The sequence below is a fragment of the Anomaloglossus baeobatrachus genome, chromosome 2, assembly GCF_048569485.1.
Source record: "Anomaloglossus baeobatrachus isolate aAnoBae1 chromosome 2, aAnoBae1.hap1, whole genome shotgun sequence".
Classification (NCBI taxonomy): domain Eukaryota; kingdom Metazoa; phylum Chordata; class Amphibia; order Anura; family Aromobatidae; genus Anomaloglossus; species Anomaloglossus baeobatrachus.
In genome coordinates, this window is record NC_134354.1 from 346,766,510 (window position 1) to 346,785,710 (window position 19,201).

Sequence of the window (19,201 nt, forward strand, 5' to 3'; positions counted from 1 at the left end):
TGCAGATAAATAATATACTCCCAAAACACAAAATACCTGGCTGTAAAGCCTCGCAGTAAAGGTAATGTGGCAGTAAGTCAATAGAGGGTAGGTTTTCAACTTTGTTTTTGTTAGCCTTATATGTTTTGTGTCAATAAAAGCCAAATTTATATATATTATGTATATGTCCCTTTCCTGGGCCACTCCTGGTATATATGTCCCCATCCTGGTTTATTTGTCCCCATTCTGGTATATATGTCCCATCCTAGGGACCTTCTAGTATATATATCCTCCTCCTGAGCACATTTTGGTATATATGTCCCCATCCTGGTTTTTGCCCCCTTCCGGGTGTATATTTTCTACTCCTAGTATATATGTCCCCATCCTGGTTTAATTGTCCCCATCCTGGTACACATGTCCCATCTTGGGGCCTCCTGGTGTATATATCCCTCTCCGGGGCACATTCTGGTATATATGTCTCCATTCTGGTTTCTGTCCCCTACCTGGTATACATGTCCTGTTCCTGGTATATACTGTATGTCCCGTTCCTGGACCACTCCTGGTATATATGTCCCCATATTTGTTTATTTGTCCCTTTCCTGGTATATATGTCATCCTTCTGGTATATATGTCCCCTTCCTGGGCCACTCCTGGTATATATATCCCCATCCTTGTATATATGGCCCATCCTGGGGGCTTCCTGGTGTACATATATCCCCCTCTTGGGCAAATTCTGATATATATATCCCCATCCTGGTTTCTGTCCCCTTTGTGGTATATATCCTTTTCCTGGTATATATGTCCCCTTCCTGGGGCCCTCCTGGCATATTTGGGTGCTGCAAAAAGAAAAAAAAATGTTACTCACCCTTCCTGACTCTCACATCACACGACATCCTCTCTGAGCGGCGATGCATTTCAGCTGGATGTGCACTCTCCGATGTGCATCCAGTTGAAGCAAGGCTGGGGCTGGGGTCAGTGGGCTCACACCACCACCCCCTGGCGATCGTCTTCAGCTCACCAAGTGCTTACTTGTCCCTGCCGGCTGCTTCCCATGTCCTCTTCACCTCCACGCTTCCTGCAGCAGTGTGATGTGGTTGCAGCATGATGACCTCATCATGTTGCTGCACGCTAGGCTGCGGGATGACGTGGCGGCGCACTGCTCTGTTCCACTAACTATATGACTATTTTGGATGCGCTGCCTCTGAAGCACTTTTCCTGCAACTTGCGATGTGTTCAAGAGGGGGGCCCGGCCCAGAGCTTAATGAAGCTAAGTAGTTACCCCTGGGCCCGGCCAGGCCCCACTCTTTACCGGGCCGCATACACCAGTCATGGTTGTAATGCCCTGATGGCGGTTCTGGATACATGAATCAGTTTAGTGTATCCCACGAGATAGGATTAGATGTGTGGCCCTGCTCCATACACTTCAATGGGAGCAGTGGTGTAATGTGTGACTCGGCGCCATCTATTTCTAATGGAACGGTGGTGTAATGTGTGAGAGTTGTATCACAGATGATGGAATAGATACATGGCTCAGGGGGTGATTTGGACAGCCGGGCATGCGTAGGTCAGAGCTGGCCATACACAGGTCACAGCTGGGTCTCCTTTTTGTGTGTTGCCAGCAGCGGAAGGGGTCTCAGAGTACCAGGCCTACACCTCAAGCTGATGCATCGCTTACTAATCAATGTTTAAGGTATAAATGCTGGACCACGCCCTGCCTGTCCCAGGTCATGTCTTATGCATTCATGGTGCGCCATTATACTATTTGTACTTTGTGGCAATTAATGCTATTTTAGTGGTATCTGACCCTAATTTTTTTACATCTTTTGAAATAGGACTTGATGTTTTGTGTTGCCTGTAGTGGCAGGGGTCTCAGAGCACCTGGCATACACCTGTGACTCATCCACCTCATCATTTGAAATTAATTTGAAAGCTATAAATGCTGGCCCAGACCCTGCTTTGCACATGGCCCATGCCTGACTGCTGCGCACTGACACTAAAGGGCGCTTTACACACAGCGACATCGCTAGCGATGTCTCTCATGCAAGCACCCGCCCCCATCGTTTGTGCATCACGGGCAAATTGCTTCCCGTGGTGCACAACATTGCTAGTACCCGTCACACATACTTACCTTCCTAGTGACATCACTGTGGGTGGCGTACAGCCTCTTTTCTAAGGGGGCGGTTCGTGCGGCGTCACATCGACGTCACACGGCAGGCGTACAATCGAAGCGGAGGGGCGGAGAGCAGCCGCATGAAAGTCACGCTCACCTCATTGCCGGAGGACACAGGTACGGTGTTGTTCGTCGTTCCTGGGGTGTCACACGTAACGATGTGTGCTGCCTCAGGAACGATGAACAACCTGCGTCCAAAAGCTGCAATGATATTTTGGAAATGGACAACGTGTCAACAATCAACGATTTGGTAAGTATTTTGCATTGTTAGCGGTCGCTTGTACATGTCACACGCAACGACGTTGCTAACGAGGCCGGATGTGTGTCACAAATTCCGTGACCCCAATGACATCTCGTTAGCAATGTCGTTGCGTGTAATGGGGCCTTAAGGGTACTCTGTAGCAATTGATGCCCCTTTCATGGTGTCTGCTCCTAATTTATGGTAATGGGCACAGAGTTATTAATTAGAAATTTATCTCCAGTAATATATAGATATCTGTTGGACGCCCACAGAAGTATTCAAATCTTTTTATCCCTGCTGAGATACTGTGGCAGGAGAACAGAATTATCAATCAGTATTTATATGGCTGTATGCAGGACCAGAGATTTCGTTATCAGAATTTAGATGCTGAAATTTCAATCACTGGCAGGACAACAGAAGTAGAAATCTCTGTTTAGATGATGAAATAGCCATTTGTGGCTGGATCACAGATTTTGTCATTTCTCTGTAGATGATGAAATAGCAATTTTTAGCTGGACCACAGATATCACTATTTAGATGATTAAATGGCAATTTTTTGCTGGATCACAGATTTTGTACTATTTAGATAAAGAAATAGCAATTTGGGCTGGGCTACACAATTACCACTATTTAGATGATTAAATGCCAACTATTGGCTGGATCACAGATTTTGCACTATTTAGATGATAAAATAAAAGTACTGAGTACTCAGTATAGCAGTCAATACTATGACATATAAATTTCATTGACAAAAATATTGCGATCCTATATCAGGATGACATATTAAGTAAAATCTTGGATAACGGTCACAGAATTGTGGCTAAAAAAGGTAATGGTCTTGGAAATATATTATCACCTAGCCAAATTACTGCTTATAAAATGTGTGTGTTCAGCTGTGGAGTAGTATCTATGACTTAAGGCCACTTTACACGCAACGACATCGCAAACGAGATGTCGTTGGGGTCACGGAATTCGTGACGCACATCCGGCCTCGTTACCAACGTCATTGCGTGTGAAACGCAGGAACGACAGTTAACGATCAAAATTACTCCCCTTATCGTTGATCGTTGACACGTCACTCCTTTCCCGAATATCATTGCTGTTTCAGGACGCAGGTTGTTTGTCGTTCCTGCGGCAGCACACATCGCTATGTGTGACACTGCAGGAACGAGGAACTACATCGTACCTGCGACCGCCGGCAATGAGGAAGGAAGGAGGTGGGCGGGATATTCCCCTTAGAAAGGAGGCGGTTTGCCGGCCACAGCGACGTCACAGGGAAGGTAAGTATGTGTGACGGGTGTAAGCGATGTTGTGCGCCACGGGCAGCGATTTGCCCATGACGCACAACCGACGGGGGGGTATGCTCGCTAGCGATATCGATACCGATATGGCAGCATGTAAAGTAGCCTTAAGGGCGCAGGCAGCGCCATAAATGGGTCAGGAGGGCTTTCCAGCTGACCATTTGTTTTTAACTATGTTTCAATAACGCTACAAGGAGTTCCTCAGATTTTTTTACTACGGTTCCTCACATTTTTCCTTTTTGGAATTTACTGATTTTCTGTATTGTTGTAATAGTACAGGTTAGAGATGACCCTTTGCTACATCTATAAGCATGGTATATTTTGCATATATTTGCATAATCAGAGTTTTTACTTGGATACCAAATGAGTGTCATTTGCTAAGACTTGTTTTTGATGTAGATATATTTACAAGAGGCATACGTTATTACATACTGACTTTTTTTCTTCTTCTTTTTGTTTAATTTTTTGTTCTAACAAACACACCCTAAAGGCCACTTTACACACAGAGATAAATCTGTGGCAGATCTGTGGTAGATCTGTGGTTGCAGTGAAATTGTGGACAATCAGTGCCAGGTTTGTGGCTGTGTACAAATGGAACAATATGTCCATGATTTCACTGCAACCACAGATCTGCCAAAGATTTATCTCTGTGTGTAAAGTGGCCTTTAGGCTGTGTGCGCACGTTGCAGAATTTCATGCATTTATGTTGCGTATTGCACCGCAGCGTAAATGCATGCGACCTGCGTCCCCTGCACAATTTATGAATATTGTGCATAATCCATGTGCACGTTGCGTTTGAGAGCGCAGCGATTTGGATGCCAAAATTTTGTTTCAAATCGCTGTGTTCTAAAAAGCAACATGTCAATTATTCTGTGCGCTTTGGATGCAGCTCCTGCTCTGTCTATGGGAGAGGCAGCATCCAGAGCGCATGAAATCGGCTTTTTTTCTGCAGAAACACTGCATTCATTATGCAGTGTTTCTGCAGTGATTTGACGCGCACATGTGCTGTCAAATCCCTGCAGAAATTGCTGCAGGGACATGACGCAATGTGCGCACACAGCCTAATACTGCTGCTATGTTAGTAATACTGGTGTTCAAAATACATTGCTCCCAATCGCCCCTGGATTCAGCAGGACTGTCCCGTTACATCAGAGCTTTGTCCCAACTTCCTTTCTTTCCTCTCTCCAATGTCTCCATCGCACCTCCTCCTCAGCGGTAGGGCCAGCATTTCTCTGCTTTGCACTGACGGTAATAAAATAATCAAATCTCTTTTTTCTTGTGAGCTGGTCTTCTTGGGAATTGAACCCACAACTTCTAAAGATATGAACCACAGCCTTCCCTGACAACAGAGTGAGGATTTTGTATATTTGAAGTTGCAGTGTAGACTTTGACCCCTGAAAGCCAATTATACTGGTACACAGAGATATATCTGTATATTTAATGCTGTATTTATATGTACCTGTATTCTAGAGGTGAAGAAAAAGGTCAGATTTTTTTTTTGCCATAAAGTTAATAAAAATTAACGAAAAACAATTACAAAAATGCCATTTTCTCTTTTCTTATGATCAAGTATCCCCTGGGAATTAATTCCACAAACTAGTTTATTGCAGGCAGCAGCAACGGATGTGAGCCACATTTTACACTGACAGGTATGGGAGGATTCTCTATACTTGAGGCTGAATTTCAGATGGTAAATTCAGAAGCAAACTATACTGGTACATAGAGATATACTGGATATCAAAATTAGAGAACATAATACATTTTCCTAAATGTTAAGGTCATTGTGTAGTCCTATGTGATCATATCCTAACATGAGGAAACTAGGAGTATTTTAAACTTATTTCATAAATTGAATTTATTCCAAAGCACATAATAAATATGTAAATGAGATAAATGAAAAAGAACACTGATCAAAATTAGAGAACACTTTCAGATAACTGCATGTTTTTGGTGTTAATCTGGCACCTGGAGCTAATTTCCTTAATTATCTAACAAACCCTATGTAACTGGCAGCCTAACTTTCCAGTTTACACTGATGTTGCAAAAATGGTGTGCCGTCCCAAAGTGACTGAAAACCTCCAACAGCAGGTTGTCCAGATGAAGGCGAAAGAGGTGACCCTATCAGCCATAGCAAGAGAAGTTGGTCATTCCAAGTCTGTGTTTTCGAGAATATTGCATCTTATAACATCACAAACTCTTACATAATTCCCCCAGAAGGCTGGTCAACATAGAAAGATAAATGCAAGACAGGACAGGATAATGCGGAGAATGTCCAGGAGTTTCAATTGTCGATTGCTTCAACACTGCAGCTGGAATTGCTCGGCAGTTCAGCACTGAACAGGGTAAGGATCTGTCTCTTCATACAGTGTCACGATGTTTAAGAGCATCTGGACTGAAAGCCCACTCTGCAGTGAACAAACCTCTAATCAAAAGGCAAGACTCATCTTTGGTGAGAAGTATGTTGTGTGGAAAGAAGAGAAGTAGCCCACAGTTCATTTAATGATGAAACCAAGTTTAATTTATTTGTGTCTGATGGGAAACATTATGTTTGTCGACAAACTGAGGAAAGACTGAACCCAAAGTGTGTTAAGAAGTCAGTGAAAGGTGGTGAAAGAAGTGTCTTGTTTTGAGGAATATTTTCTGCAGCAGGAGTTGGACCTCTCATACAGCTACATGGCAAAGTGAATGCAAGTGTGTATCAAAACCTTCTTCAACAACTCGTGGTTCCAATTTTCATGCAGGACAATACCACCTTTCATACAGCAAAATGGGTAAAGCAGCTCCTTGTAACAGAAAACATTGAAACAATAAAATTCCCAACTCAGAGTCCAGATCTAAACCCAATAGAAAATCTCTGGAAAATCCTTGGTGAAAGTTATGGCCAAGAAACCCACAACAGTCAAAGAACTGTGAAAGGGATTGGGAGATGAGTGGATCAAAATCACACCAGAGCAGTGTGAGAGACTAGTGATGTCCTGTGGCCGCAGATGTGCTGAAGTCTTTGAAAGCAAGGGTCTATACACTTCCTACTGATCGGTGATTGTTGATACCTTTAGAAAATGTAGTTATAATCTTTCTCTGTGCTACAGTCACTGTTGTTCTCTAAATATGATCATGACGTTTTGGGAAAAATAAAGGTTTTATGGTGACAAACTTTGGATCTCTTGTAAAACCCTGTTCTAGTGGCATGGTGCACCCCTTACAAAAAAAACTTCAAATGTAGATTACATTTTTTCTGAAAAAAGCAAGTGATCATACATTTTCCTCTAATTTTGATCTCCAGTGTACATCTGCATATAGGTGTGTATTTCCATGTCTTTGCATTTTAGATGGAAAATAAAAGTCAGTTTTTTTCTTCCTATAAAATTACTAAAATACAGAAAAGTGATTACAATAATGTCATTTTAATGCACTTCTTTTAAAAAGTAATAAACATCAGAAATCAGCAAATAACAGACATATTTGGTGTCCCTGTAATTTTAACAACTCACACAGCCAAGTGATCAAGTGTTTGGTGCGGACAGCGGCAAAAAATGGAAAAACAGGATTTATGCAAACTTGTCAAAGTTCTGACTGCTACAACTGTGAATGGACAAAAAATACTTTTATATAGTCCCAACTAGAGATGAGAATTATCTTATCATTTGTATGTCATTTTGTGTCATATATATCAACAGATCAGCATATGGAGTACATCAGTGATATCCCACAGCACACAACACACAGTTTTACTCCATTTAGGCCCCTGTTAATACAGCCCCATCTTGTCACATCTTTCAGCTCCCTCTATTCACTGCCCCATCTTGCAGAAATGTCTCGCTTTCAGAATCTTTTATACACTTCTCCAGATTGCAGACTGTGCCTTTTAAGGCCCTGTATCTGTATCTTCAGTACTATCCTGTCAACCTCTCTATGTAAAACCCTGCATTATATCGTTTTTCATTTTCTCTATACACAATCCTATCTTGCAATATATGTCTCCTCCCAGAACTTTTATGTACAGGCTCATACTGCAGTATCTCTCCTTTTGACCACCCATACACATCCTCATACTGCAGAATATTGCATTTTCAGCCCCCCCCCCACCCCATAAAGCCCCATCCTGCCATGTATCACTCCTCTCAGCCCATGTATATAACCCAATCCCGTAGTATATTGCCCCACTTAGCTACCAGCACATATGCACAATTATATATGTAAATACTTACCATAGTAGCAAAGTATCCTCCAGTAGGCCAGAACAATAATATTATGCCCCAAATATCCAACAAAAACAACTTTACTTGTAACAAACTTTGGAACCAGTCATTTCCTAATTGGATCTCTTTAATATACATTGATTCAAAGATAACTCATTTGACCTTATTTATTCTGTCACCTTTGTGGGCAATGATAACAACAATGACAAGTTGACATAAAAATCCTATGTAGAAAGAGATGAATATCAGAATCCTTTTTTCTGATTCCCCTAAAGGATTGAAAATCAGACGACTCTGCAGATCATCGTCACTAATTCACTTTGGGTAATATATTCAAAAGACGCATTTGTTCATCTATTTGCTCGTATCCTTCATCAGAGTCCGAACCTGTGCAGAAAGTGTATTTTTAATCAACTATATGAACAAAATAGACAACATAGTAAACATATCTAGACTAGTTTCTAAAAAAAATATATTTCATATACTCTTCACAGCAGAAATGAGTACACCCCTTTTGAAAACTAAGATTTTAATGACTATCTCACAAAATTCAAGAATAATTTCCAAAACTTTGACAAGACTGAGTTTCATAGAAAACTTTTTAACCCATAACATGAAAGTAAGGTTATAATATAACTTTAATGATAAAATATCCAATTTACTCAAGTTAGTTAATGCAAAACTAAATACACCCCACATCAAAAACTACTTCATTGAGTAATCTTTACAAACAGCACCCAGTCTTCTAGGCATGGAATTAATAATTTGGCAACATATTTCAACTTCTATCATTTTCCATTATTCAAGAATGACCTATTTTAGAGCCTGCATGCTGGATGGAGAATGATGCTCAACTTGTTTCTTCAGAATCCCCCATAGGTGTGTGATTGGGTTCAGATCAGGACAGAATACTTGGCCACTGAATCACTTTATTCTTCTTCAGAGATACAACAGATGTTTGTTTTGGATCATTGTCATGTTAGAAAAGGGCACATCTACCTCACTATTCTCCATCCAGTACTCAAGCTCTGAAAGAGGTTATTCTTGAAGAATGGAAAAATATAGATGTTGCAATATGTTGCTGACTTGTTCATTCCATCTTTGAAGACCTGGTAATGTCCTTAAAAATCATGGCAGTCATACAAAATACTGGGTTTAGTAGTTTTTAATGTAGGGTGTATTCATTTTTGCATGATTTGGACCTGGGTAAAGCTGGACGGACTTGCAAAAAAGCTGCTCTCTTTTAAAAAAAAATCTAGATCCAGTCCAAAATCTGCCCCCATATAAGTCTATGGGAATTAGAATTCGGAGATGAAAAATGGTGGTAGAAAGGATAGAGGAATGGGTGCACGCACGGTGTACTTACCAAGGCTCCGGCATGGCTGTAACCTGGTCACAGACCGTCCATTCACTTCCTAGCCAGCTAGTTACAGTCAAACGCGCAGTCAGACGTGTCCCCACCCTGAATGGCAGCGTGTCATCTGACTCCATCCAATCACAGGTGCCAAGACAGCCAGGGGGTGGGGAAAGTATTGTTACTGAGTGAGCCCTTACATTCTATCATCTACCATGAGCCTAGAATGTACGGGCTTATTTCACCCTATTTCAGGTTAATGGACATGACTGGCTTGATTAGTAGGTGTGGTGATGTTTCCTCTCGTCCACCATAGTTAAATTGTTACATACGTTGAAAAAAGACCTCGGTCCATCTAGTTCAGGGGCGGGCAAACGGTGCCTGCACACATAGGCTTTATCCCTTGATCCCTGCTACTGCAGGTTGATCAACTTATTGGTCCCTGCCACTGCAGGTTGATCACTTTTCTCCCCTGAGGAACTCTATTTATCTAGAGGGAAACGCGTCGGGAGAACGTTTCTTGATTTAATTGCATGGTTGCGGGGCAGACAGCTCACTTGGGTGCTGCCCTTGTCAGGGCGGAAGTATTATCACAGGGCACGACAGGGGTTTTTGTTTATCTACCTCCCGGCGCCTTCTCCTGATTCTTCCGGCTTGTGATCAACCTCGGATCGGTGTATCATCTTACCACCAAAACAACTGGGTGAGACCATTCCTTGTTATTGCCAAATGGCATATTTTTACTGCATTAATGAATTATTGATTTTATCGTGATATATATTAAATGTTAAGTTTTAGTCCCTGCTTTGACTTGCTTTAAATTGGACTATTGGGCATTATCTGTCTGCTTGTCAGACTTTGCTGTTACAAACGGTCACCGCCGGTGTTCCCACCGTGAGTCCTTTCTGGTCGAGTTTCCTTTTTTTACTCTAGAGAACCTGGCCTGAGCTACCTGCTCCAATCTGCGGGTCCTATGGCGCTCCTAGAAGTGTGAGGTAAAAGAAGATTGGACCAAGGTCCCAACTGTGCCCCTCACCCGAAGCTGTGCCCAGATTGTCTGCCTAAGTGTGAAGATGCTCCTTCCTTTTTCCCCAAGTAGTGCCCACCCCCCAGGTTGGTGTCCTAGTGACCAGGAAAGTTCCATGCTTCATGATGGCCACCCCCCTATCTACCCCAGACCATCCACCCGGTGGGAAAGCACCTATCTGTATGTGGTTTGTGAATGTGAGACACACCAGCGATTAACCTCTCCTTACCCGGGATGAGTACTGCACCTTAAGTGAGATGCAGTACCCTGTGGCGACTGAAGCCTCAGGGGCACCACATACCCCCACAGCAAATATCAGCACTCCGGGGCTACAATAAAACAGAGTTAGAGCACCGCAATTTTTGTTATATCAAGAAAATATCAACAATTTTACCTTTATGGGAGGCAACATTATATTAAACATTTCAAACCGATACCAGTTAACAAGTGCAACAAGAAAAACAAACATCAACATTTGCATAGAAAAACAGTTACTCTTGCTTGGCTGCTGGTGGTGTTAGAGGGCTTGCACCCTGGCTCTGGAAACTCAAGTGGCATCCTCTAGCAAAATGTCCAGCCTTGTCACAAAGCTGGCAGATTGGCTGCCCATCAGTGTCGTAACGATCAGGAACCTGGGGTAGCGGGTTCCTCCCGCGTTGCCGCCAGGGGAGGTCATCAGCACTGGAAGCCAGTTCGATGGTTGCAGGTTGCTGAGTTCCTTGCTTGTATTGCACCACTTTGGTCAAAGTAGCCATAGCTTTAATCAATTCCAGGGCCTGGAGCTGCAGTCCATTGATGGAGTCCTCACCTGCAGTCTGTTCCTTGGCTCCCACCAGCACTGGTGTAGCTGGCACCAACCCCGGTTGCTGAAGCATAGCCCTGCAGGGATCCAGCTCATGCAACGCCAGGATAGCCCAGTCTTTAAATTCTGCAAAGCTGAGGTCAGGGTTTTGCATGGATACAATGCGCAGCTGGGTCCGGTGGGCATCGGACAGAAGCCCCTCAATGAACTGATCGGTCAGCAGGAGGTTCTCATCTATCACCTCCTCCAGGTCCACTTGCCGAACAGCTCTCACTGCCTCCTGTAGGTTTAAAGCATAGTCCTGAATACTATCCTGCACCTTTTGCTTGCATCAATAAAATCACATCTTTATCTCGGCTGCTGTACGGGTACCAAAGGTTTCCTTGAGTTTGGTCAAAATGTCCTTTAACTTTCTTTTATCAGTCTCCGGCCAGGACTTGATTTCTCACCGAGCTGCCCCAGTTGGCCATTAAGGACGCTGGCTTTCTGGTCCTCCGTCATAGGAAAAACTGTATAGTCTCTCCTTGAAGTCAGCCAGTGTATATTCCTCCCCGGAATACTGGGGTAGCCACGTTGCTCCTGGGAGGTATAGCATTGTAAACGGTAGCACCAGAGCTGGGGTCAATGCTGCATCTCCGGCAACAGGAATGGTTTGCTCTCTTTCCTCCCTGGACATGTCTTTGCAGGCTCTTTCCTGCTGGTTTCCGGGAGCGGGGCTCTCTTTTGCGCTCTTTCTAGGCTCCACCCATGAAACGCCCCGCTCGTTTCCCGCACTGCGCAAGTAATCACAACTGTCCATTTCAAAAGATACAGTTTAACACATTTCTGTAAGCCGCACAGTGACCGATTAGCCTGGGCACGTTATCCTGTTCGTAATGCCAAGTTGTAGCACCCATGGGGCAAGGGGTTAAAGTACTCGTCGCCGGGCCGCTGATGTCGGGTCTGAGGATGTCACGGGTGGCCCTGCCCGGCCTCGTGGCCCCGAGGTGTACAATAAAAGGGAGGATGATGGAATGGTAGTTTGTCTCATGACAGCCCTGCGGTACGTGGCCAGGGATTAGCTGCCACTGCTGTCGCTGTCCTCCGGGGGCGGATGGATGTTGCAGCAAAGATGGTTCTGCTCCCCACAGGTGGAGTGGGCCCCAGGGAGGATGATCAGGGGAGTAGTGGCCATGGGTGCCGAAGCGCAGGGCAACGGCAACGGCAAGAACAGGCGGACACAGTCTCTGCAGTTTCAAGGTTTTCTTTATTCACAGTCCAGTTGCCACTCCCAGAGCACCAGTCTCATCCGTGCTGGGCCCCAGTCGATCCTGAGCAATTTGAGGCCACCGCTGGTGTTCCCACTGTGAGTCCTATCTGGTTGGGGTCCCTCCAATCCCGGTGTGTGGAATGTGGAACAGGCTGCGTGTGTTTCCTGCACTCTCCGCAGACCCTGGAATCCCGTGTAGCTGTAGAGAACCCGGGCTGAGCTATCTGCTCAGGTCGTAGGTCCTAAGGCGCTCCTAGAAGTGTCAGGTAAAAGAAGATTGGACCGAGGTCCCAACTGTGTCCCTTACTCCAAGCTTTGCCTGGGGTTGGCTGCCTAAGTGTGAAGATGCTCTTTTCCTTTTCCCCAAGTGGTGCCCACCCCCCAAGTGGTTGTCCTAGTGTGACACCTTGACAAAACCAGGTTGTCACAGGAGACTGCATCCATCTTCAAGATGCAGGATCCCCTCCTCCTTGTCCTACCAAGACAAACCCACACACAGGTACAACACCAGCCACAAAGCCTAGTCACAAAAGACAATAGGGACACACCAGTGGACGAGGCCAGGCAGATGGTGACGCCCACCTAGGGGTCCTGAGGTGTCAGGGGAGGGAACACAGCAGATTAGTCTGGACAGAGGAAGTGAGAGGAGTGAGGTGGTAGTCGGGGGTTGTAGCTCCCTGACTACTGAACTACCTGAGCTGACTAGGTGGCAGACGGCAGAACAGGGACACAGGCGATGGAGATCCGGTCGCGGGAGACCTTAAGTGGACTGAGGCAGGGTTGTAGCCCGCCGGTGCCGACAGCAGGAATTCTATCTGGAGGCCGTGCACAGTCAGGATGCCTGGACCCTAGGGTGAGGACAGCTTCAAGCCCCTTGCCAATTAGTCAGCAGAGGACAAGATTCCACGTCTTGTACCACCAGTGAGCCCAGATAGAGCGAGACGGAAGCCCAATGCGGGGAATAGGGCGTCTGCAAGTGCCTGCAAAAATCCCAAGGGTCAGATCTCGCAGGCAACAGCTCCCACAGGAAAGACACCGGGAGCGGACTTTTCCCGTTTCATGCGGACTAGTCAACACACAAGACAAAACACTGAAGTGCAGGAGGAAGGGCCCTTGTCCTGTCAACCGTTGTGTGGGACCAGAGCACACCCCTCCGGAGGCTACCGGTATCCGGCACTTGGTTTACTACTTGGACTTTGTGTGGTTTATTCAACAACAGTGAGTACACCGCTGTCATCCCATCCAGCTTGCAGACGGCGCCCCAGCACTGCCCACTAACTACACCTGGGTCCCGAGACAACACCTCCCCTACCCGTTGAGGGGATACCATCCTGCTGCCCCGCTTCCTCAGCCCCTGGTGCCCCCATACCAAGGCAGCGGTGGTGTCACCAAACTATCACCGCAACCCACGGGTGGCGTCACTGACAAACTCTTCCCCTGTAAATACCCCCTTTATTAAGTTGTGGACGACGGGCTGCTGCAAGAGTCCCGGGTCGGGCTGCCACTCGAGCCACAGCCACAATCCCGGATCCGAGCAGCTCGAGTAGCTCCCCACTGGCCATGGCCTGTGTCCCCACTCGCGACACTATTGACCGGGAAAGTCCCATGCTTCGTGAAGGCCACCCCCCTATCTACCTCAGGCCATCCACCCGGTGGGAAAGCACCTAACTGTGTGTGGTTTCTGGGGTAACCGGTCCTTACCCAAGATGAGTATTGCACCTTAAGTGAGATGCAGTACCCTGTGGCGACTGAAGCCTCAGGGGCACCACAAAACAAATCTAACTTTTTCAACCTCTCATCATATGGGAGACCTTCCATTCCTTATACTAGTCTTGTTACCCACCTTTGAACTGACTCTAACTTCTGAATGTCCTTTTTAAAATGTGGAGCCCAAAATTGGATCCCATATTCTAATTTGACCTTACAAGGGATTTTGTAGAGGGATAACAATAATCTCTCTTTTTATACACCCTAAAATTTTGTTTGCTTTTACAGCTACTGTTTGACATTGAGGGATGCAGCTCATAATTCTGCAAGGGGTTTCACCCCCCCCCTTTACTCTCCCTATCTGGGGGACTCACCCTCAGACCCCTGCTTCTATTATAAACAGATCAATGCCCACATGGAGTTAGAAAAATAATGTTTATTCTGGCTGCAAATGTCGGATGGCATTTTGAACATGTCGTCAGTATCGTTGTATAAAAATAAATAAATAAAATAATTGGAGCAGGGTCCCCCGGTATTCTGATACCTAGCACAGATAAAGCCTATGGCTGCAGCCCAGTCCTGCACTTATCTTGGCTGTGTATCAAAAGAAGAAGAACTGCACGCAGCTTTTTTTTTTTTTTAATTTAAATAAATAAATTAAAAAAACGACATGTGGTCCCCCCAATTTTCATACCCAGTCAAAGATAAAGCCCACAGCTGGGGGCTGGTATTCTCAGACTGGAGAGACCCAGCCTAAAAATATCAGCCTTCAGCCACCCGTAATTGTCACATTGTTTAGATGTGACAAGCCCGACGCTTTACCAGTTCTTCCTGACTGCCCTGATGCAGTGACAATTGGGGTAATAAGGGGTTTACAACAGCGCACAGCTGCTACTGAACTCCAGATTAGTAATGGCAGAGTCTATGACACCCGCATCACTAATCTGTAAGTGAAAGTAAATTACCACAAACACTGAAAAAATCCTTTATTTGGAATAAAACATAAAAACCCACCCTTTTTCAACACTTTATTAACACCCACAGACACCCCTGCAGGTCCGAAGTAATCCCCACAAGATCGCACGGCGATTCAGCTCTGCTACATCCAAGTCACAGCGAGTGGTCATAGAACATGACCACCCGCTGTGAGTGCAGAGAATGAATTAGCTGTGCTGGTGGTGATGTCAATCAGGTCATTTGGGGTCACAGCTGGAGGTTCCCACAGTCCTTCACCTTTGATCACAGGTAACTTTACCTCAGGTGGAGGTCACTGAGTTCACAGACCTGCATCTCCTGACAGAAAACTGCAGAGATGTAGATTTGGTAATTATTTTTTTACACCATATTCCTGCACCCAATCTACACCTCCTGGCAAAAAACAATGTTTTTTTACACATGTTTTTATGTGATTTTTGCTGCGGTTTTCTGCCAGGAGGTGTATGTTTGGTGCTGAAATAGTCTGCACCAGATTTCAGCACTAAATTTGTACCTCTTTGCAGAAAAAAAAACTTTTTTGCATCTTTGGGCCATAGAATGCAAATTTGGTGATGAGATTTTTACACCACATTATTACATGTGTACCTCCTGGCAGAATACTGCAGCAAAAATCGTGGCAAAAAACCCGTGGCAAAAAACGCGGGAAGAAAATGTGTAAAAAAACCTGCAGGTTTTTGCCAGAAGGTATAGATTGGGTGTAGGAATATGGTGTAAATTTTTTTGTACCAAATATACATCTCTTAGTGAAAAAACTCCCAGCGGTTTTCTGCCAGGAGATGCAGGTCTCACCTGAGGTGAGGTCACTGACTTTTCTGAGGTCACCTGAGGTCAGGTTACCTGCTGTTACAGGTGGATGACCATGGGAATCTCCAGCTGTGACGGCAAATAACCTGAGTGACGTCATCGCTCGTAGCCGCTCAGTTATGGTCTTTCTGCACTCACAGCATGCGGTCCTTTCTATGGTGCTCGCTGTCAGATTCAGATGTAGCAGAGCTGAATCGCCGTGGGATCTCGTGTGGATTACTTTGGCCCTGCAGGTGTGTTTGGGGGTTAATAAAGGGGTGAAAGAGGGTGTTTTTTGTCTTTTATTCCAAATAAAGAAATTTTTCGGTGTCTGTGTTTATTTTTTTTCACTTACAGATTAGTGATGCCGGTGTCATGGATGCTGCGACAATTCCGGGCGGCTGGAGGATAATCTTTTTAGGCTGGGCCTCTCCAGTGTGAGAATACCAGCTCCCAGCTGGCTTTATCATGGCTGGGTATGAAAATTGAGGGGGGACCACACGTCGTTTTTTTTAAATATTTTTTTATTTAAAGAAAAAAAAAAGCCGTATGCAGTTCCTTTTCTTCTGATACACAGCCAAGATAAGAGCGGGACTGGGGCTGTAGCCATGGTCTTTATCTGTGCTGGGTGTCAGAATACTGAGGGGCCCTGCTCCAATTGTTTTATTTATTTTTATACCTCGGTACTGACCCGCATACAGTGCTTGTCAGTGATTGCAGGCAGACCCGATTACACAGGCTGTTACACAGGCTGGGGGTGCATCTAACTGCAACAAACGACAGGATGGTCGGTTGGCGGGGAAAGCAGGGAAGGCCGTTTGTATGCGATCGCGGCACAGGAAGTGAATGTGCGACCAGGAAACAGTGTGCCACCATGATACGGAGCCTCGGTAAGTATGAAGCGCTCACTTCATTCTTGTTTTCTTTATTTTTCCTTTATTTTTTTTTTATTTCTCGAGTGCTGAATCAAACACCCAGAATCCCGGGTCCGGGTCCAGCACCCAGGCATCTTTGAAACTGCACGGATCCGGACTTTTATAGTCCGGATCCGCTCAGCCCTAGACCTGGACCTTTCCCTGCATGTTGGTCAGATGTATGGGCATTTGTAATGTTCCAAATCCTATAAAGACATATGTATTGCCACCCTTCCCCTTTATTATGTAGTAATGTCCCCCACCCTGTATTAATTCCTCCCATCCTGTACTAATGTCTCCCAACCTGGCTTTTTCCTGATATATACATGTCCCCCATCCTGGTATATAGGTTCTCCTTCTGTCGCTGTTCTTTAATGCAGTAAAAATAAAAAACACATTCCACTCACCTTCCTTTGCTTTTGCATGTGGTATGCTCTTCTGTAATGGGCACAGATGCCAGCAGCTGACATTGGTGTCCTGCTTTGGTGACACATGACGTCACTGCCATACAACACCAATGCCTGACATGTTGACGTCAGCTGTAGCCTCTGATTGCCTGGCAGTGTGTATTGCAGTGCAAGGACCCAATGGGTCTCTGCGCCACAACAGACTTCAGTTGATCATGTGTCTTTGGAGGCATATCCAGCTGAAATAGGCGCTGGGGTAAGCAAGCCTCCCTCCAGCAGTAATTCATAAATGCCCCAATATTTGGGGTAGGTGACCAGTGCCTGCTAATTGGTTGAATTGCCATGGGGATTAACATGGGGCAGTAACAGAGAACTAAATTACATTGCTTCAAAGATGCTAATAAACATTTTGGAGAGCTTTTTTGACAGGTAACTGATGTTGTTTTAGTAAGAGATTGGTGACTTCTTATTGTAAACTATTTAGATTTGTTGCTATAGTTTGGCAGGCACCACAAGTTACTGTGGAACAATGAAATCTTAGATTGAGTAATAGTTCATGTTAGCCATAGTACAAAAACACAATGGAGTATCTCTGTTGATGTTACTACAGTCATATGAAAAAGTTTGGGCACCCCTATTAATGTTAACCTTTTTTCTTTATAACAATTTGAGTTTTTGCAACAGCTATTTCAGTTTCATATATCTAATAACTGATGGACTGAGTAATATTTCTGGATTGAAATGAGGTTTATTGTACTAACAGAAAATGTGCAATCCACATTTAAACAATATTTGACCGGTGCAAAAGTATGGGCACCTCAACATAAAAGTGACATTAATATTTTGTAGATCCTCCTTTTGCAAAACTAACAGCCTTTAGTCGCTTCCTGTAGCTTTTAATAAGTTTCTGGATCCTGGATGAAGGTATATTTGATCATTCCTGTTTACAAAACAATTCCAGTTCAGTTAAGTTTGATGGTCACCAAGCATGGACAGCACGCTTCAAATCATCCCACAGATTTTCAATGATATTCAGGTCTGGGGACTGGGATGGCCATTCCAGAACATTGTAATTGTTCCTCTGCATGAATGCCTGAGTAGATTTGGAGCGGTGTTTTGGATCATTGTCTTGCTGAAATATCCATCCCCTGTGTAACTTCAACTTCGTCACTGATTCTCGCACATTATTGTCAAGAATCTGCTGATACTAAGTTGAATCCATTCGACCCTCAACTTAACAAGATTTCCGGTGCCGGCATTGGCCACACAGCCCCAAAGCATGATGGAACCTCCACCAAATTTTACTGTGGGTAGCAAGTGCTTTTCTTGGAATGCCGTGTTTTTTTGCCTCCATGCATAACGCCTTTTTGTATGACCAAACAACTCAATCTTTGTTTCATCAGTCCACAGGACCTTCTTCCAAAATGTAACTGGCTTGTCCAAATATGCTTTTGCATACCTCAGGCGACTCTGTTTGTGGCGTGCTTGCAGAAACGGCTTCTTTCGCATCACTCTCCCATACAGCTTCTCCTTGTGCAACGTGAGCTGTATTGTTGACCGATGCACATTGACACCATCTGCAGCAAGATGAAGCTGCAGGTCTTTGAAGGTGGTCTGTGGATTGTCCTTGACTGATCTCACCATTCTTCTTCTCTGGTTTTCTGATATTTTTCTTGGCCTGCCACTTCTGGGCTTAACAAGAACTGTACCTGTGTTCTTCCATTTCCTTACTATGTTCCTCACAGTGGAAACTGACAGTTTAAATCTCTGAGACAACTTTTTGTATCCTTCCCCTGAACAACTATGCTGAAAAATCTTTGTTTTCAGATCATTTGAGAGTTGTTTTGAGGAGCCCATGATGCCACTCTTCATAGGAGATTCAAATAGGAGAACAACTTGCAAGTGGCCACCTTAAATACCTTTTCTCATGATTGGATACACCTGCCTATGAAGTTCAAAGCCCAATGAGGTTACAAAACCAATTTAGTGCTTTAGTAAGTCAGTAAAAAGTAGTTAGGAGTGTTCAAATCAAGAAATTGATAAGGGTGCCCATATTTTTGCACCGGTCAAAT

At 44.6% G+C, this 19,201-nt stretch overlaps 1 protein-coding gene across 1 annotated transcript in view; it reads right to left on the minus strand.

Annotated features, from left to right (window-relative positions):
* Positions 1 to 7,094: 7,094 nt before the first annotated feature.
* The window catches only part of THEMIS2 (thymocyte selection associated family member 2), a 167,541-nt gene continuing 155,434 nt past the window's right edge, over positions 7,095 to 19,201 (minus strand). Inside the window, exon 6 of the mRNA XM_075333966.1 lies at positions 7,095 to 8,277. Coding sequence (XP_075190081.1) covers positions 8,201 to 8,277 — 77 coding nt within the window. The 3' untranslated portion in view covers positions 7,095 to 8,200. The remainder of the gene's footprint in view (positions 8,278 to 19,201) is intronic.